This window comes from Ostrea edulis, chromosome 7, assembly GCF_947568905.1.
Source record: "Ostrea edulis chromosome 7, xbOstEdul1.1, whole genome shotgun sequence".
In the NCBI taxonomy this organism is placed as follows: Eukaryota; Metazoa; Mollusca; class Bivalvia; order Ostreida; family Ostreidae; genus Ostrea; species Ostrea edulis.
In genome coordinates this window covers 70,344,422-70,365,810 of record NC_079170.1, presented here as the reverse complement: position 1 = coordinate 70,365,810, position 21,389 = coordinate 70,344,422, and the positions used below count along the sequence as shown (strand labels likewise).

Here is a 21,389-nt window from a genome sequence, read left to right as displayed (position 1 = left end):
ACAAATTTTTTTTAAGCATTTCAAAACTGTGAATTTAAAAAAAAAAAGCCAGGTTTTGTTTATTTATTTTGTTTTTATAATTGCTGGATGTACATGTATCCATGGTAGGAAGTTCCAAAGGTTTTGGCATTTGTACATGTACATGTATTTATCAGGTTACAATGATAGTGTTAACCCCAAGGCAAGAAAATAAACCACCTGCCCACAATTATTCTAGTATACGTCAAAAGGATTTTATTTTATTGCATCTATCAGTTCTTCAGCATTTTTAATATCTCCATGTGTAAATATGAATATGTCAGTGAATGGGGTTGAAACGTGTGTTTCCTAGCCAAAACACAAAATATTAATTTTAAAAGATTATCTTTCAAAGAAAAAAAAAAGACGTACAGTAATCAAAAATATCTGTATCTCAAAGTCTGAGGGTCTTCGGCAAAACGTCTGAGATATCACTCCCCAAATTATGAAATAAATACCCAAATTGTGACTTCAGTATTTGCAAGAGAGATACCTCGATCTTCCTTATCTGCCAAAATTTATTCTGCTAAAATTATTAGCATATCTTTGAGCCAGCAAATCGCCAAATTTTAGACCTGTGGAAAAAATCAGCTATACAGTATATATTTTGCTGTAACTCATTTTTACGAATCGTGTTTGTTAAATATTCGTTCGGATTCAATTTGTTTGGGGGGAAAACCCGATATTAATTCCTCAATGAATGTTTTCACTTTTTGTTATAATATAATATTATGTTTTATTTAAGGGCTTAGCTCCAGGACTCATGTAGAACTGCCTTATTATTCCAAGTACCTGCTGATAGCTGCCTATCTAGCCTCCTATAACCCTGCTAGATCCGACAAAAAGTTCTTCTCAAAGGTGGGCTCCATCTCATAGCTACATGTTCTCAGACTGTTCTGTGTGTATTTTATATTCTGAATGTAAGCAGTAAAATCCTAAAGAGAAGTTTTAGCTATTATTTGCCATAAGAAATTGGATGCCTTCAAATTTCTTTGAATTGATAAAATGTGTGTACAACATGTCAAAATGAATGCAGGACAACTCGCCCCCAAGACAACTCGCCCCCAAGTCAACTCGCCCCCAAGACAACTCATCCTCAAGACAACTCACCCCCAAGACAACTCGTCCTCAAGACAACTCGCCCTCAAGACAACTCACCCCCAAGACAACTTGCCCCCTCAGGACAACTCGCCCCCAAGACAACCCGCCCTCAAGACAACTCGCCCCCAATTAATTGCTGGATGTACATGTATCCATGGTAGGAAGTTCCAAAGGTTTTGGCATTTGTACATGTACATGTACTTATCAGGTTACAATGATAGTGTCAACCCCAAGGCAATAAAATAAACCACTTGCCCTGCAATTATTCTAGTATACTTCAAAAGGATTTTATTTTATTGCATCTATCAGTTGTTTTACCAGTTCTTCAGCATTTCTACTATCCCCATGTGTAAATTTGAATATTTACACAACTTGCCCCCAAGACAACTCACCCCCTCTCAGGACAACTCGTCCCTTCTCAGGACAACTCGCCCCCTCTCAGGACAACTTGCCCTCAAGACAATTCGCCCTCAAGACAACTCGCCTCCTCTCAGGACAACTCGCCCTCTCCCAGGACAACTTGCCCCTTCTCTTGAGACAACTCACCCCCAATAATACACATAAATATATATTATCACATTTTATTTTCATTGTGTGTGTGTGTGTGTGTGTGTGTGTGTAATTGTACAAACATTTTCACTTTTAACCCTATAAAGATACATGTTTTTATTTCATACTTTAACACGATTGGTAAATTCTAATAGAATTATACACAGATTTAATTATTGCATTTCAGAAAAAATTATATTTACTGATCTTCAGGTAATTGATTAGATGTCTCTAATACCGAGAATTTTTTTGGGAGGTTGGGAGGTCTGTGTGTGTCTTATCGATACAGTATACATGTACTTAAGTGTAAAAGTGAAGCATGAATATTCTGATACATGTAATTATCTTTTCATGCGTTTCTCAACTAATTCCCGTTGAAAAATCATAAAGTTCCCATTTTAGAAATTTTATAACGACTTTGCTTAACTGATTCTTTTCATGCAGCAATTTCAAAGTGAAAAGTACTCTGATGATGAGTACCTTAATGTTTGAAGTAAATTGATAACAGCTTGGGGAAAATCAAACAATTAGATTGAACAACAGACGCAGATTATAGATAATAATTATACCATGTCAGCTGTAGACCAAGCTACATGTAATACTCTCCCTACCAAACGCTTACTTGCTTTCGCTGAAATATATTTCACGTGTACATAAAGGTGATGATGAATTTACTGAACCCACACACCGGATTTTCACTAAAATATTTCATCTAGCATAAAAAGACACGAAGTTCGGTGTTTATGTGAACATGTCTTTTTTTGTCTGTGATGTATATACTATCTATAAGAAATTTATGAATTTTTGCTAATACACCTCTTGGATTTAGACCAAAAATAATAATTGTAAACATGTATGATATGAAGGGGCGAGTTATCTCAAGAGAGGGGGCGAGTTGTCCCAAAGAGGGGGCAAGTTGTCTTGAGGGCGAGTTGTCCTGATACCATCAAAATAGCATTAACACTTACAAAATATCTAATGTACAGAAATGTGACACATTATACAAATGTACATGTAAATGAAAAGGCCACTTTTGGGACAGTTTTTCAATTTGGAAAGATTTTAAACCCCTGCATGGATTTTTTTTACTTCATGAGGACGCTTGTTTATTAATTTTAAGATTAGTATTGTTGTGGTTCCTAAGAATATTTTTTTAAGGTTTCTCTCAATACATTTCTTTGTAAAACATTTGAGCTCTATTTTAGCATCGCCGTGGTCCTGGGAATGTATAAGTACAGTGTATGACTCTGGTACAGTCAATATTGTGAGGATTTTTTTATGCCCCCGAGATCGAAGATATATATTTCACATGTATTGAACATTTTTTGTGACAGGATCTTTCTACTGGTACCAAGATATTTGTCGTTGTGACCTTGGCCAACTTTGGAATTGGCCATTATCGGGGACATTTCTTATTTATTTTTGTCACCCCATTTTCATTGGTAGTTATTCCTTAGAATTGTGTTTGAAAGAAGCCCAATGGTTCTTGGTAATAAGTAAAAATAAAAAATAAATCTGAAAGGTTTACAAATGACACATAGCAGACAGATTTCATGATGAAAACTTCCTTCAGTCTTCAGTTCATTTTAATTCAAGATTTGCATTCATTTTTATAGCATTCGGACAAAAAAAAGAAACCTAAGGTTGTCAGGAAGCAGGAGAGGGTAAGTATTGATTGGAGTTCTTTGTCTCGTTTAAGTTGTAAAGCAAGTTTTATTTAATAAAGAATTGGAACACAGCTTGAAGTATGCCATTGTGAAGTACAATGTGAAGTACGCCATTGTGAAGTATGCCATTGTGAAGTACAATGTGAAGTACGCCATTGTGAAGTACTGTATGCCATTGTGAAATACGCCATTGTGAAGTATGCCATTGTGAAGTACACCATTGTGAAGTACACCATTGTGAAGTACGCCAATGTGAAGTATGCCATTGTGAAGTACGCCAATGTGAAGTATGCCATTGTGGAGTATACTGACATGAAGCGTCATAGTTCGTACCCTCATGTATTTTAGAAAAGGAAGTTTATCATTTCTTATATTTTACTCTTTACTTTCATTTTTGTCAGAGTTCCCAGCGGTTGGAATAGAGATACAATATTTATCTGTATACACACATTGTTCACAACACGTTCATGAGAAAAGGGCTAGCAAAACAATTTGTAGAGATATCAAAGGTGAAAACAATGGAAATGTGAATGTTTCTTGTGGCTAATGATACTATTTAAAGCTGATATTACCCAGATAGTAAATTAAATGCTATCAACATTTGTAATATTGCCTCAAGATGACCGAGACTGTTCCCATACAGAAGTAGAGAGAAAGGCCTTAGAAATTTTGTCTAGTGTATGAAGAGATTAAACTCTGTTCACTCCATAACAAAGGGAAGTAGTTACTCTTTCTTCATTCAGTGTTTATTCAAATTGATAAGATCTTTGTTGGGGGCTGAGAAGTCTGATAGAATTAGTTCACTATACAGTCCATCGAAGTCAGCCATACAAGTGTGTCCCTAGCATCTGAAGTGCTTTTTGTCTGATCTGTTGAAATCTCTTACTCCACCCAAAATTAATTTCGGCACACAGTATATATAAAAGCATGAAATGGGAATCAGTCAGAACGGGATAAAAATGATCTTTGTTATTCATGTATGTACTAAACAGTTTTAGGGAAAAGATTTTGTTGAAAGGAATTGATGTTGTTTATAGAAAACCCATATTTAATGATCTTCTGCCTCAGAAGAGACGGACATTGGAAGTTTAATGAAGGGGTACAAAGGAAGTATTTGCAAATGCGTTTTAAGATTCAGTCTGGAATTACTCTCTTGTCAAGATGATGTGGAAATAATTAGGCTATGTTTTTGTAATGCTGATTTAAGAAAACAAAAACAATATGTGATGATGATGCGAAATTATGTCTCTGTAATGCTGATTTAGAGGAAACAAACTGTGAAGATGCGGAAATAATTGTCTTTGTAGTGCTAATTTAAAAAAAACAAAATGTGAAGATGAAACGATTGACTTGAAAAACTTGCAATTTCAGACAAACAACCATGTATTGGGTCCTAAGCCATTTCCTCTGGACCGACTAATGGCCGTGTTTTATGCAATTGTGGAGGGAAAAGTGGCACCCACAGCCAACATCTTCATGCAGGTGAATGAGAAGAGAGAAGCTCTTGACAATAGCGTTAGATGCAATTAGCTCTAAGGGCAAGTTGTATGAGAAAAATGTCAATACTCTTTCATTATTTACAAATGCTTGTAATGTTGATTTATAGACTAGTAAACAATTGATAATAAGACAAAATTCTAACAAAAGATCGTGTAAAATTAATTCGTCATGAATTGAAATTTTTACTCTTCATTGTCTTTTGTGTTGAAATGAAAATTGCCATAGAAGAGCATATTTTCATGGTAGAGTTTAATTTTTCTTGTTCATGAAGGATAAATTTATGATAAGTTTTACATGTGATTTATTTTTATTACAATCATGTGATTTATTTCTGATACATGTTATTTATTTCTATTACATGTGATTTTTTTATATATATATATATATACATGTGATTATTTCTATTACATGTGATTTTTTTTTTTATTACAAGTGATTTATTTCTATCACATGTGATTTATTTCTGTGACATGTGATTTATTTCTATATGACATGTGATTTATTTCTATTTCATGTGATTTGTTTCTGGTACATGATTGTGATTTAATTCTTTATTTTTATTACATAATGTGATTTACATGTATTTCTGTTACATGTGATTTATTTCTATATGACATGTGATTTATTTCTGTTACATGTGATTTATTTCTATATGACATGTGATTTATTTCTGTTACATGTGATTTATTTCTTACACATGTGATTTATTTCTATTACAGATTACTTCTTTAGTGTCGGTCCATCTGTTGGCCCAGGTAGCAGGCAATGATCAGATAGACGTACCAAAGTATAAATGTCTTGTCTCCTTCGATTTCATCAAATCTGTTGCCAGGTCTGTTACTAATAGAATCCTTCATTAGTACGAGTGTGGGATAGGGAAATTCCACCGAGGGGACAAGATTCGCAGTCTAGGACGAGGCTTTGCCGAGTCCTAGACAGCGAATCTTGTTTCAGAGGTGGAATTTCCCTACCCCACACGAGTTAATAATGAAGGATTATTTTTCTCACATTTTACCTACAGTTTAGTGCATAAATTTAGGAGCTTTGAGAAAATTCTAAATTATCAAAATCCTCACTTGAACTTCGATGCAAAAACTAATTAGATAGGCAGAAAGAGCGTACCCGAAAATGGTTTACACTGTAAGTGTAAACTCAAAAACCCAAGGTTGTCCAACAGAAAGCTATATACATTAAAATTTAAAGATAATAATGCAAAATATTTTTGCTTCACCGTGTAACGTAAATCTTCACCGTGTAACGTAAATCATAGAAAATATATGACGTCACAATCAAATGACGTCGCAGCAGTGTGAGACAGAAAAATCTCACATGGCTGTCTCACATGGGTAAAGTCGATCTCACACTGGTGATAATGTGAGAAAATACTGGAGCAAATAAGAAAGCTAAATATTCTAAAAGATAAAATTGATTGTATATTGTTTAATGCCCCTATCGAGAATCTTTCACTCATATGAAGACATCACTATTGCCGGTGAAGGGCTGCAAAATTTAGGCCTATATTCGGCGCTTACGGCCTTTGAGCAGGGAGGGATCTTTATTGTGCCACACCTGCTGTGACAAGGGGCCTTAGTTTTTGCGGTCTCATCTGAAGGACCACCTCATTTAGTCGGCTCTTACGACATGCAAGGGGTACAGAGGATCTATTCTAACCCAGATCCCCATGGGATCTTAAGATAAAATACTTTAGAATAGATACCTGTAGTAGTGATAAAACAATGACCAATCATGATTCAGAATCAATTAGTTGAGTTACATGTACGTGCATGATCAATGAGAATTTGTTTCATACAGTGTAATTGATAATATTCTGTAGTGATCTAAAGTTATCAAAAGAAAACTGAATTAAGCAATTCATGACTGAAGTCATTGAAAAGTCTTTACCAGTCAGGAAATAAAAAGGATGGATAAAGATTACACTGATTTTGTCTTTCTATAAGTTAAGATCCTTATTTCTAACATATTGAATGAAGTTTAAGTAAATATCTGATTGTAAAATGTCAATAACAGGAAATCCATTGTTTTAATTGCGATGTTTATTCAGGCATTTGTATCAAATCATAACATAATCATTTACGAATAGTTTTCATTTTCTCATCACTAATAAAAAACTCAATAGCTTCTTTATAGATGAAGAGGGGAAATTTATAAATTCCATGTAAGGAAAAAGACAACTGAACGTGATCATAGCTGTTACTTGTAGTATCATTACATCACAAAAACAAAAATAGAATTTCTTACATCTTCATTAATTTCCAAATACACTTGTTACATGTACATCTATCAGTTATAAGTATTTGATTATAAATCCTGCTTGTTACCATTTGGCAGGATTGTAGATTTTATTCAGTAAGTCGCCATTTTATTGCGTGTGTGCCTATGGAAAACAAGTAATTTTTCTTTAACCAAAATATTAAAGGCACTAAAGGTCTATTGTAGCCAAAAGTTTTAAACTAATCTATCTTCCCTCAGTACTCTTATAAATTTATTTTGTCAATTTAACTTGTGAAGTGCACTGTTTGCAACAGATTTTGACAGTCTTGAGTGCACTTTTGCAACAAGAGGAAACTTTCAAATTAAATGGATTTTAGCTCACCTGGGCCGAGAGCTCAAGTGAGTTTTTCTGATAACATTTTGTCAGTCATCCACTTATGTCATCTGTGTGTCTGTAAGCTTTTCACATTTTCATCTTCTTCCCCGGGACTACTGAACCAATTTTAGTCAAACTTGATACAAATCATTCTAGGATTAGGGGGATTCAAGTTTGTTCAAATGAAGAACCATGTCCCCTTCAAAGGGGAGATAATCAAGAAAAGGCAAAATAGGGTAGGGTATCTTCTCAAGAACCATAGGGTCAGAAAAGTTGAAATCTACATTAAAGCTTCCTGACACAGCATGGATTGAAGTTTATTCAAATCACCCCCCCCCCCTCCCCTTTTAGGGTAAGGTAGTGCCACAATAGGGGATCAAAGTTTTACATAGGGATATACATGTAATTGGGGAAATCTTTAAAAATCTCAAGAACAACAGGGCCGTGATAAGTCATATTTTAAATATGTAAGCAACTACAAGTAATGAAGATTCAAGTTTGTTCGGGTCATTTTGATAACAGCAGGGCCACAATTACTCCAATTGATATAAGCAAGCATCCCCAGATAGTACAGATAGAAGTTTGTTCAGGTCATGACCCCAGGACTCTATAGGGGATCAAACCTTTACATGAAAATATACATACATAGGGAGATATTTATAAAACTCTTCATCTCAACAACAGCAATGAACAGTCATACAAGCACGAACAGGTAATTCAGATTCAAATCATGAACAAGCACCCCCCCCCTCCCCCCCCCCCCCCCCCCCCCCCAAACATCCCTGGTGTGGTCAGATGGGACCACAATATGAGATCCAAGTTTTATATTGGATTATGCAAACATCTTTAAAAAGTAAAAGCAGGGCCATGATTAGTCACATTAATCTGCAAGCATCTTTAGGTAGTGCAAATTCAAGTTTGTTCAATTGAGGTGCCTCGAGGTAGAATGCTGCTGCAAAAGAAGATCAAAGTGGAAATATGCAGGAAATTGTTTAAAACAAATTCTCTCAAGAGTAACAAGGACACACTGAATAATATCAAATCGTTGGTATTCCTAAGTTGTATGAATCAAAGTTTTTGTTACCTATGTGACTGAAGTTGGAGAGGGGGGTATTTTGTTTTTGTCCGGACTGTCTGTATGTCCAGAACTTTAACCTTGCTCATAACTTTTGAATGTTGAGTGATACTGGCTCTCAGGACAAGACTTCCTGTTTGTACCAGTTTCTAACCTTGTGACCTTGTTCTGGGAGTTTGACCTACTTTTTAAGAAAACCTAACTTAAGCAATAAGATATTTCCTGAAACATTTAAGGTAAGGTTTTCAGATTTTGTATATAGATTCCTAATGGCAAGAACTTACATACCATACTGTGATGCAAGACCTTGTGATCATGACTTAAAAGTTTGACCCAGATACATTCACTAAAATCATATTTTAATGTTGAGTGATAGGGCTCTCCTATTTCATAGTGCATTTCTTGTGACAAGACCTTTTATCGATATGAAGTTTTTAAACTTGTGATCTTGACCTTGGAGTATGATCTACTATTGAAGAAAACCTAATCTAGACAATATCCCCTGGAGTGATTTCATACTTTATATATAGATTCCTTATGGCAAGAATTTCATTCAGATGCCAAGATGTTTGACCTTGCACTTTGACCTTATAGTTTGATCAATGCAGGGCAAGAGAAAAAAATCATATTGGACCAGATTTCGTTTTATCCTTATTAAAAATTCATTCATATTCATTCTAGTTTATGACTTGAGACCAAACAAATACAATAAGTTGTTTCTCACACATAGGGATGCCTTTAGTATGTGGATTTAGGACAGAACTTGTTCTCCCATACAGGTCTTTTGTTTTGTTACCTTGAATTGGTCCTTTCAAAAATTTAACCGAAACTTTAACCCTGTTCATAACCTTTGAATGGCCAGTGATATATCTAGGCATTCCTTTTGACAAGACCATCATTTTGGTACAAAAAATCTTGACCTTGTAACATTGACCTTAGATTTCGATCTACTTTTAAGATAAGTTAACCTAGGCAATACTTCCTAAACTGTTTAAGATTGATTTCATACTTTTGATATAGATTCCTTATGGTAAGACCTTACATTTAGTTCACATGGGGATCTGGGTTACAATAGGTCTTCAGTACCCCTTGCTTGTCTTAAGGGGTGATTACATGGGGTGGTCCTTCGTATGAAACCACAAAAACCAAGGTCCTTGTCACAGCAGGCGTGGCACAATAAAGGTCCCTCTCCTAATTCAAGGGCTGCAAATGCTGAGCATAGCCCTGAATTTTGCAGCCCTTCACTGGCAGTGGTGATGTCTCCATGTGAGTGAAAAATTCTCGAGAGTGACGTTAAACAATATACAACCAATCTTATATTTCATACCATGATTTTTGACTTTGTGACTAAGTTTTGGGTCACAATATGGGGTCAAAATTTTCCATGTAAATTAGAATTGAAAAGTCTTTTTAAAATAGCAAAAGGTAAATAACAGCAGGGCCAAGGTGAGTTGGGTGAGCGATGTGGGCTGTAGGCATCTTGTCGATGACTTGGGTGAGAGATGTGGGCTATAGGCCTCTTTTCGATGACTCGGGTGAGCATTGTGGGCTGTAGGCCTCTTTTCGATGACTCGGGTAAGCATTGTGGGCTGTAGGCCTCTTGTCGATTACTCGGGTAAGCATTGTGGGCTGTAGGCCTCTTTTCGATAACTCGGGTAAGCATTGTGGGCTGTAGGCCTCTTGTCGATAGATTTCCTCACTCTGTATTTGTACGACTCTACCTGCTGAGGTACTCCTAAGTTTATAAAAAGCCTGCCTGCGATGTTGAATTTTTGCTTAAGAATTCTAAGGGAAAAATACTCACAGCCGAAGTAAACATCAACACAAAGTTTTGAAATGCTGGACCAGTGAAATTTTACATACAAATAGTAATGAAAAGTCATTTGTATTTATGAACTCAACACATAGCAATTATCTACAGATAGTTTCAAAATACATAAAGTGTTAAGTAAATTCAAGTAATGCAAAATAATTATGATGTTATCTTGATATGACATGCAGTAGCTGGTCATTCCCCTGATTGATATGTACAAGTATGTAGTAGAGTTAATCCAGGCCCTCGGTGTATTACAGAAACCTTAGATTGACCTACTTTCATGTCAGAATTCTGAGAAGAAAATTTCTCAAGTGACAAGAAATTGATTGCTTATTTTCAAGTGTAGCATGTTTTGAAGATTGGCTTACAGTTTGACATGTATAGTTTTAAGGTTTTGTGTTGAAAGATGTGGGGAGAGTGCTGTAATTACTGCATCTATCCTTCTATCAACCAGTCCGTTCATCCTTTTCTCTATCAACCAGTCTGCATCCTTCTCTCTATCAACCAGTCGTGCATCCTTCTCTCTATCATTCTTCTCTCTATCAACCAGTCCTGCTCTGTCACAGCAGTATGTAATGAAGTATCGTTTAAAAGTAGTGTTACAGACAAAATTGTCATATTTTGTGTACAACTACCAGCTTGCTAGAAAGAGACTTATCAATTTCTGGTCAATTGGTTAAAGTTCAAGGTCACAGTGATATGAAAGGTGTAACTCCTATAAGCAATGCAAAATAGAGTGTTGGGCAAACACGGACCCCTGGACAAACCAGAGGTGGGATCAGGTGCCTAGGAGGAGTAAACATCCTCTGTCGACCGGTCACACCCGCCGTGAGCCATATATCCTGATCAGGTAAACTGAGTCATCCGTAGTCAAAATCAGTGTGTCAAGAACGACCTAACAATCGGCATGAAACACTCAGACAGCATTTGACCCAATGATAGATAGTTTTGACGAACTAGATCGTTATGACGACCATATAATTTACGCAATGTTGACTTCAATCGAAACTGTTGAGACCCCTGTACCATCAACTTGTTTGTCAGTAGCTTGCCTCGATTTAAAAACTGACCATACGCAGAACAAGCTCTTGCGTATCGAATCAGTTGAAAGATATAAACACCATATGCAGGTGATAATGGTTGATTGATTGATTAAATGTTTAACGTCTCTCTCGAGAATCTTTCACTCATATGAAGACGTTACCATTGCCGGTGAAGGGCTGCGAAATTTAGGCCTATTCTCGGCGCTTACGGCCTTTGAGCAGGGAAGGATCTTTATCGTGCCAAACCTGCTGTGACTTGGGGCCTCGGTTTTTGCGGTCTCATCCGAAGGACCGCCCCATTTGGTCGCCTCTTTCGACAAGCAAGGGGTACTGAGGACCTATTCTAACCCGAATCCCCACGGGAATAGGTGATAATGGAATATTGCTACATACATATGGGGAGTTGACGATGGAGAAGCTGAAATCATTCCGTTTGCCGTAAAGTTGAGTTGTCAGTTTTATTTTATTTACTTTAAATTGGTTATGAATGTGAAGCATTTCATCCAATCAACCTCGTGACTGAAATTTATCTTGCTGATATTAAACTAGTTAAGGGTTTATAGAATAGATCTAAGATCACAAATAATAATGTTTTTTTTTTTTTTTATCTCATGGAAAGCTGCCAGTTTTCATCAATGTGGAGTACTTCACATCACATGATGTCACAAAACGTATTTTGACTGACTTTTAAGAAATCAGACACGCTTAGGATGGAGACTCTTGGTAGAGTTCATTAAGATCAGAGACGATATCAAGTGCCTACAAACTGACCCACTTACATCAAACTATTAACCCAGAAAAAAAGACTTTGACGTAACAGAAGTTATTAAATGAAGTAGGACTGGTAATTAAAGAGGTGCTTGTAAGACCTGATGATTTTGAAGAGTTCTGGATTGGTTTTCTGAGCATGCTGTATGTGTTTGATTTATGAAAATGATAATTATTTTAATGAGATAGCAGAAGTTTAAAAAATATAATGCTTAAAAAAAATTTGAAGAAAAAATCATTTAGACCTTCAAAATCAGAATATGTGGGAAAGGAAATTAGACAACCATATGTTACCGAACCATATGCTACCAACAGCATTCGTCCCGTGGGGATCCGGGTTAGAATCGGTCCTTAGTACCCCTAGCATTCGTCCCGTGGGGATTCGGGTTAGAATCGGTCCTTAGTACCCCTAGCACTCGTCCCGTGGGGATTCGGGTTAGAATCGGTCCTTAGTACCCCTAGCATTCGTCCTGTGGGGATCCGGGTTAGAATTGGTCCTTAGTGCCCCTAACATTCGTCCCGTGGGGATCCGGGTTAGAATCGGTCCTTAGTGCCCCTTGCCTGTCGTCAGAGGCGACTGAATTAGTCGGTCCTTTGGATAAGATCGCAAGGTCCCGTGTCACAGCATATGCCTAAAATTTCACAGCTCTTCAGCGGCATTGCTGACATCTTCATATGAGTGGAAAGTTTGTTGAGTCAAACAATACACAACCACATTCAGGTTCTGTTGTGGTATATTTGACCTTGACAAATGGCATTGAACTTCATCTTGACCCTTCATTCAACTGAGTATGAGGTATTTACCTTTAATAGTTCTTCACCTTTGACCAAGTAAGTTGCTGACAGACAAACTGATGCATGATAGAAGGAATTGTCACACATGATTTCAATCTGATTAAAACCAGATCTTCAATCCGCTCCTCTATTGGCCATGTCGCGTTGACGCGACATGTCCAATAGAGGAGCGGATTGATGATCTGGTTTTAATCAGATTGACATGATTTCAGATTTGGATAAAACTTTGATATTGAAGAAAGTACCCCACAAAAAGACAGAAATCATTGTTGGTTTTTCATTGTGAAGCATGGTTGTGGTGAAAACCATTATAGTGGATTTTAACCATGGGGGTATCCCATTTCAAAGCTAGAATGTATAAAAACTGACTATCTTACATGCTCCATATTCAAAGTAGTAGCTCCTTTTCTTTTACGTTCAGATCAGTATACAATATACTCAGAATTTGGTCCTTGTTGCATTTTTTAAAATGTAGATAATCCATTACTATGGACATGGGCCCCTTTTCAGAATTGACGTACCAGTATTTTTTTTTTAAGAGTTCAAGTATATCTGTCAGATAATGACATGTACAACGGGAAATTGATTAGTGTGTGCTGTAATAATTTGGTCTTAAAAAATAATTTCTCTTACATATTGAAAGAAAAAAGTATTTGTTATTATATACAGCGAATTTTGATCACGTATATTTTTTGAACCACATTGTACATGCATATTTGAAATACATATTGAAATCCAAATGCAGTACAAAGAATTGGTGGATATTTCATAAACTCCAAATATGCATTGACATCAATTATCATTGATTTTGACAGGACTGTGAACTTCGATGTTGTTCGATACCTGTATGACTTCGTCTGACAGATTCCTTCAGAATGTTGACCAGGGAGTCAAGGGGCGTGGCGTGTATCGATCTCAGAAGACAGGACCCTCTGATACTTCATCTGTTTGCATATTTTGTTATCAGTTGTGAAGAAGATGGCACGAATTGAAATGTTACGATATATCTTGAGATGTCACTCGCATCTAGGAAATGGATTCGTGGATTATCTGAGATGTGCGCTTGTAGTCAGCTTTAGTGACATTACATTCATTTGAGGAAACCTGAAGCCGTGTATGTGGTGACTGATTGTAGCAAATGATTCCTTGATGAAGAGTGTCACATTTGATGTACTCTGTCAGCGATGTGTTCTGTTAACTTTGTAGATAAGAATGTGTTGATATTATGTGTACGCAGATAAAGTAGGCCCTTGTTATTTTTTTTTTTAATCTTAAACAGTTATGACAAAGAGTTTGCATGACAGATCCAAAATCAAAACGAATGAAACGGAGAACTCATTTCAGTAAAGTACAGATAGTTCCCAATTTACACTGAAAATGTTGAGTGCCGAGCACTTGTAGAAGTCGTAATGATTGGCGTAAAAAGGTTTATACTAAATTACAGTTGTAATATATCTAGTGGTGTCGCTTTTTTTTTTTGTAGTCACTGACTTCAGCAAATTGTGAAAGGTTTAAATGAGACATGATTTATATACAAACATGGGGACAATTATGATTAGGTATGTAGCATGCGTTTTATTTTTCTTCATAAAACTCTATGCTTTTATTTTCTTTCTTCACCAATTCTTACTGGTAAGAAAGGGTCTTTGACATAGATATCCAACTGCCTTGAACAAAATATTGATTCACCTCACCTATAAAAAGGACAGTGCAAATTACGAAAGGTTTGATAAAAATATACGTGTAACTGCTTAATATTATTGTGGGTTCTGTTAAAACTGATCAGATTGAGGAATTTTAAATCTTGGATCACTCAGCACAATATTGCAATTTTCCCTGCAAAATCATTTAGAAAAAAAGAAAGTTGACACACCCCTCGGGGCTCCGATATGTGATCAGTCCAACAGATTGTCAGTTACCCCTCAATTTATTGAGCTGAAGTTGAAAAAGTACTGTAGAATATAATTACGATTCTATATCAGTGGCGTACTTCCTTTTGAAAACTTGTGAGGATGTGTAATCCTTCATTATAGGACCCAGTCCACGAATATTGTTACGTTTGTTTTGCTGTTGGGTATTAATGCATACATTTACATGTGAGCAGAAACGAATGTGCTGAATCAAAGGGCATCATCAATGAATACCAAGATGAATTTTAATATTGATCATGAACAAACCCAATCCAATTTTAAACAGAATTGAACAATCTAAATCTGTTTTTATTTTAAAAATAGAATTAGCAATCAAAACCCATTTTAAACAAAGTTTAAATAAATGATGAAGTCGTTGTTAACATTTTCTGAAATTTTATAAGACTCGTGTAATTTTCATGTTTCATTGTGTTGCTTATATCTGTAGATAGTTACCACACCCTCAGATCAAATATCTGATTATTCTTACTCTCCCAGATGTTTCGGTTAACCACATATTGTCCTGATTGTCTACACAAATCCCCCATGGATTTCGAAGGTCACTGATTTCTGATATGGCCAGTAACTGTCCATCCACATCTAATACATGTACCCAGTTGTTCCTCCAATCAGTGACAAGCACGTGACACTTGCTGTCTGTAGCAATATATCTAGGGCTGAAAGGGTACCCAGCGCTAGAGGCCTGGCTGATATATTTTTGTTTGAGTTTACCGCTGTGGTCCAGGAGGAGCACTGCCCTGGCGTTCCAGTCGGCAACACATATGTCACGGTTTCTGTTTAATGCAATACCCAGTGCTATGTAGCCTGCATCGGCCTTAAAAAGAGGCTGGCCATGCTCATCGTATTGGATTTCTTGTGTGAGGACTCCTCCGGAGTACCGCACCAACTTCAACTGGTTGGAATCGTTCCAAAGGGACACAATTATATCCCCATTTCCCGCACAGCATATTCCATAAGGTCTCCCAGCTGTTCTGACAATAGTAACTAATTTACCATTGCTAAACCTTTTAACGCACTTGTTTTCTGTGTCGGTGAATACAAGGTAGCCGTCTTTGTCGACAGCAATGCCGTTTGGTAATATACTGCTCTCGAACAATACTTTCTCGCAGACGTTGCCTTGTATATCAACACGTGACACGCTTTCATTGTCACCTGATAGCCACACTTGATTGTTTTTAAACCAAACAATGTGACGAATGTCTCTGTAATTGGTGTTGATAGTAGAAATGACGAAAGGAGAATTGAGCAACTCTCGGGAAGATTCTCGGGCCAGTAGCATTGGGCCCGGGCCATTTCCTCGTTTTCGTGTGGTTTTGTTGACAGACGACTCAAAAATTTCTCCAATACTTCTCTCAATAGCTTGTATATCAACATGGCCTTCTTTTAAGGTTGGCGAGGAAATGTGGAGTTTTAGAGGGAATTGACGTAATTTGTTCAATTTGGATTGGTAACTGAATATTTTCTTACTATTTGATGCCACCAGGTCCTTGTTGTTTTCTATTTCCTGTCGAATGTTTTCAAAGTGTACCTGGAATTCTGTCATGTTCGCCCGTAATCTTTCAAGATCTCTTTCTTCCATCCATTCAACTTGTTGTCGACGTTTGGCAATGACTTTGTCTACCTCCCTGTGAATTTTTTCACCTTGTGAACCTATTACAAGCTTTAGCGTTTCGTTGTTTGTCGGTATAACTTCAAGGTTTTGGTGAAATTCTGTGATGATATTTTGACATTCTGCGGCCAATGTATTTTCCAATATGTCTGTATCCTTTATGATTTTACTTTTCTTTTCTTTGTGCACATCATTAATTTCTTCAATAACATGAAGTCCATGATTTCCAGACACAATGCACTTGTTACACAGAAACTCTTCACAGTTCCTGCAATGAAAATCGCATTTCGTTGAATGGGAGTCACACATTACGTTTGGGGCAATTTCATATTGCGACGTGTATTTGATTACTTCGTGTTTTGATTGCGATGTAGAAGAAAGTGTGTGCTGGCCGACGCAGGTAACACATAAGTTTGTTCCACAACTTCTACAGTAAAGTTCTACCTTGTTGGGGCAGAGATGGCACGTGATCAAATGCTGAGCAAATCCGAGTTTTGGATCCTGTCCTTCGTCCTGATCATTGGATGTCATTGTGTTACAATGTGGCGTCTACACTCCACGTGCTCTGAAATGATAACGTAGAAAGATATTAAACAGTCCACGGGTAAAGGTTATACGGGAAATAAAGTAGACGTTTATATTGTATGTATGTGTGATAAGAAAAAGCGTGGTGGGAAAAAAAATTATACGTACGTACTTTCGTTTTGCTCAAGAAGTATCGTATATCTACGGAAGCCTGTAAGTATCACTGATAGACAATTACGGACACCTGTAAGTATCACTGATAGACATCTACGGACACCTGTAAGTATCACTGATAGACATCTACGGACACCTGTAAGTATCACTGATAGAGTAGAAATTTAAATTTAGAGTTACGTACAGGATGTTAGATACGACAGGGACGAGACAGAATCAATAATTACCCCATAATTACAAAGTTTCCACCAATATGTACAGTGTATATATATGGCTTCCAGAAACGGAGATTTGCTTAAAATGAGTTCATGTATGCTATTGTGTCCTCTACGCTTTAAAACAGTATAAGGACAATGGATTTATTATCAGCCGTACACGAAAGACGAAGATTACGAACAGTGATCAAACTCAGAAATCCCACAAGGAATGCAAAATAAAGAGTTGGGTTGACACGGATCCTTGGACACACCGGGGGGCCTCTAGTAGATAGTTTTGATGATGTGATGACGATGATGATGGAGAAATCAAACTGCTGTGTATATTCTCTGAGGATGGACTACACATACATTGTAGTACAGAGACAAATCTTTAGAACTCATTCAAACTGCTGTTTGTGTTTTAATCGTGGATTTGCGCATGGTGTTAAACTTTCAAAAGAGTGGGCTGATATTATTTCACTTTCTTTCTCTCTTCAAAATGTTAGATTGATGTAATTATACATAATGATCTCGTAAAGTAACAAACCTTTGTCATCATTAACTTCTAAAATCGCAGACTTCAGTATTAAGAAAGACGTAGCGTATTCTTTCAATGAATCTGAACTATTTACGCATGTGATTTCATTATACAAAGCCCATTTCAAATCAAGCCACGTGGTGTAAACGGGATATGACTTCCGTTTCCTGTTGAGATGTACAACGTACGTTTTACATGTGCGATTTGGATTTTAGAAGCATGGATTACTTGTGCCCAATTCCTCCGTATACCAGTACATTTAGTACATTCGACACATTGATAGATTACATGATGGTATATTAATGTACAAAAAAACAAACAACCGAGTCGGACAAGTATAATATGTGTCACCAGAGTTGCTCTTTGTAGATTGCGCAATTTATATTGTGTTCAGTTCTAATCAAGATTAGCATATCCGACCATTAGAATATATCGTGTCCGACTAGTAGTGAGATGATGTACAGATGTAGATATATCTTGCTCAGTTCTCACTGATATGTTATATAGTGAGATAATGTACAGGTGTATATAAATACATATATATCGTGTTCAGTCCTAATTAAGATTAACATGCTCTATCAATAGTGAGAGAATGTTTATAAATACATATAGTGTACCCTGTTCCTTGGACTATACACCTGAATGAAAACCCATCTTTCCAGAAATTACTACTGTCACCAAGTTATGTTATGTTTATCAACATGTGAGCATTCCGGGCCTTCAGCTCCTTGTTCAGTTCCCTACAAGTGTTTCTCAATATACATGCAATTATCGTGTCGATATTTTGGCATTTATTATGCATATGCCTGTATTGGATTGACATGAACATATTCAGACATCAAGGAATTTGCTGAAGTCATTGTTTTACAAAATGATATTGGTTAATAGCAGCCTACAACATAAAGCAGGTGCTTGGTTTTTGTTTTGTTTTGTTTTTGTTTTTGTTTTTTTTTTTGTTTTTTTTTTTGTTTTTTGTTTTTTTTTTGTTTTTTTTTTTTGTTTTTTGTTTTTGTTTTTTATTTTGTTTTTTGTTTTTTTGTTTTTTATTTTGTTTTTTGTTTTTGTTTTTGTTTTTTATTTTGTTTTTTATTTTGTTTTTGTTTTTTTGTTTTTGTTTTTGTTTTTTATTTTGTTTTTGTTTTTGTTTTTGTTTTTTGTTTTTGTTTTTGTTTTTTCAGTTCGCTTTATCACTGCTCTTATCACTGTCCTTTAAACTAAATTTAGACCTGCATACGTCACGCTGGTCAGTTAATCTCTTTCACCTTGAACCGGTCTACACATGTTTACTATTCTTGATTAAACAATTCAAAGTGTTCATAGTGCTTATTGTCCAGTTGTGTATTCATTTAAGTGTTTGTCCATTTACTACTATTTCTACCAACAGTTTGTGATTGTCCAATTCTAATCCCTAATATAAATATTGAAATATCCGCCACTTTAACTCGGTGATTTAAATCTATTTCATTTAATGACCAGCGTTATGTACGGTGATTTAAACGTTCCTTCTCCTTTAATCATGAATTTTATGGAAGAGGTGCTGTAAAAATGCGGAACAAATACGCTCGTAATGAGAGGATGCAATATCGGGGTACTATGGAATATGGGTGGGGGTGAAATTAGCCCTCATTGGCCGCTTATGATTACCTAGAAGGTTACCTACAACTGCTTTAGGAATGTTCATTCATAATGGCTTACTAATACTGTCAGATCGATCGCCCATGACATTAAATTTCAAATAACTTTTAAACCCCTCCACGACATGACCTACAGCTGTATGTATAAGCAGTTTCGAGAAAATATTGTTGATGGAGATCCCTGATCATGAATTAGAAAAAATAAACATTTAGATAAAAGCTTATATAACACAGTTAATGACAATTCAGAATTTTCAAAATGACTTTACCATTTGGAGCGCATGCAGATTCATTCTTGCAGCATTTGAACTTACGAAAACAAAAAGGATTTGTATACTTTATTTGACTGAAATTGTATGCGAAACTTCGTCTTCATCGGACTATCGAAACCATTGCAAAATATAAGCCGTACACAGCAAAATGTAACATCTGTACAATAGCAAAATGTAACATCTGTACACAGCAAAATCTAACATCTGTACAACAGCAAAATCTAACATCTGTACAACAGCAAAATCTATCATCTGTACACAGCAAAATCTATCATCTGTACAACAGCAAAATCTAACATCTGTACAACAGCAAAATCTATCATCTGTACACAGCAAAATCTATCATCTGTACACAGCAAAATCTATCATCTGTACAACAGCAAAATCTAACATCTGTACAACAGCAAAATCTAACATCAGTACACAGCAAAATCTATCATCTGTACACTGCAAAATCTAACATCTGTACACAGCAAAATCTAACATCTGTACACAGCAAAATCTATCATATGTACACAGCAAAATCTAACATCTGTACAACAGCAAAATCTAACATCTGTACAACAGCAAAATCTAACATCTGTACACAGCAAAATCTATCATCTGTACACTGCAAAATCTAACATCTGTACACAGCAAAATCTAACATCTGTACACAGCAAAATCTAACATCTGTACACAGCAAAATCTAACATCTGTACACAGCAAAATCTAACATCTGTACAACAGCAAAATGTAATACCTGTACAACAGCAAAATGTAGTATCTGTAAACAGCAAAATCTAACATCTGTACACAACAAAATCTATCATCTTTACATAGCTCTGACGGAAATGCTTAGGTAGATTAATACAGTCATTTTAACAATAACTAATCTTACCCAGTATCGAGTTTTTTTATTTGATGATTTAGATAATAAAAACAGTCGAACAGGATTAAGAAGTCCTCAATTTGTAATTAAGATACATATTTATATGAATGGTCTACCATTCTGTTCTTCGTATTTCACCATACCCAATGTACGTTACGAATTTGAAACTGTGACCTAGATTTGATACTCCTGAAATGAACCGAAGCTAGATAAATGACGCAAAGTTGGGGTAAAAGGCTGAGTGGACTGAAATCTGCATTAATTTAAACAATATTTTATTATGTATGAAACATTTATTACGATGTTTCAGTTTGATCACGCTAGTGTTGACCTTTGATTTGACCTTACTTCTTGTTTTCTATTACGATGTTTCAGTTTGATAACGCTAGTGTTGACCTTTGATTTGACCTTACTTCTTGTTTTCTATTACGATGTTTCAGTTTGATAACGCTAGTGTTGACCTTTGATTTGACCTTCGCCTATCAACCCTATGTGGCACCGTTTTTCTTTATGTGTAATTATCATGGCAACGTGAATGAATTGGGGATTGACAGAGGAGAAGTGGCCCTCAGCGTTTCTATAGGAGGGGATTCAGACCTGTATGTTCCAGGAAAACTTTACAACGGTGAGTACAATCACGGTATTGCAGGTTAATGTCAGTGAACTGTATCAAGGATTTCCTCCTACAAAGAAAAGTA

General features: G+C 36.1%; 3 protein-coding genes across 5 annotated transcripts in view; 2 read left to right on the top strand and 1 right to left on the bottom strand.

The window, feature by feature from the left end:
- LOC125653281 (origin recognition complex subunit 5-like) overlaps nt 1-14,398 on the top strand; it is a 30,197-nt gene extending 15,799 nt beyond the window's left edge. Inside the window, exons 10-14 of one of the 2 annotated variants that reach the window (XM_056145242.1) lie at nt 764-876; nt 3,285-3,332; nt 4,707-4,817; nt 5,555-5,667; nt 13,756-14,398. In XM_056145242.1, coding sequence (XP_056001217.1) covers nt 764-876; nt 3,285-3,332; nt 4,707-4,817; nt 5,555-5,667; nt 13,756-13,801 — 431 coding nt within the window. In that variant the 3' untranslated portion in view covers nt 13,802-14,398. Of the gene's footprint in view, nt 1-763; nt 877-1,054; nt 1,277-3,284; nt 3,333-4,706; nt 4,818-5,554; nt 5,668-13,755 lie in introns of those variants that run through there. The other variant, XR_008797256.1, reaches the window with a different exon arrangement.
- A 15-nt stretch (nt 14,399-14,413) lies between these two features.
- LOC125653280 (reelin-like) overlaps nt 14,414-21,389 on the top strand; it is a 57,193-nt gene continuing 50,217 nt past the window's right edge. The window contains exons 1-2 of the mRNA XM_048882654.2: nt 14,414-14,499; nt 21,132-21,316. Coding sequence (XP_048738611.2) covers nt 14,456-14,499; nt 21,132-21,316 — 229 coding nt within the window. The 5' untranslated portion in view covers nt 14,414-14,455. The remainder of the gene's footprint in view (nt 14,500-21,131; nt 21,317-21,389) is intronic.
- Nucleotides 15,139-21,139, bottom strand: LOC125653282 (uncharacterized). Of its 2 annotated transcripts, none has more exons than XM_056145241.1 (2): nt 17,174-21,139; nt 15,139-17,045 (listed from the first exon to the last, which is right to left on the bottom strand). In XM_056145241.1, the coding sequence occupies exon 2, from the start codon at nt 17,009-17,011 to the stop codon at nt 15,314-15,316; it is 1,698 nt and encodes a 565-aa protein (XP_056001216.1). In that variant the 5' UTR covers nt 17,012-17,045; nt 17,174-21,139; the 3' UTR covers nt 15,139-15,313. The 2 variants fall into 2 exon arrangements, with proteins under 2 accessions (XP_056001216.1, XP_056001215.1); XM_056145240.1 differs by having other exon boundaries at nt 17,178-21,139.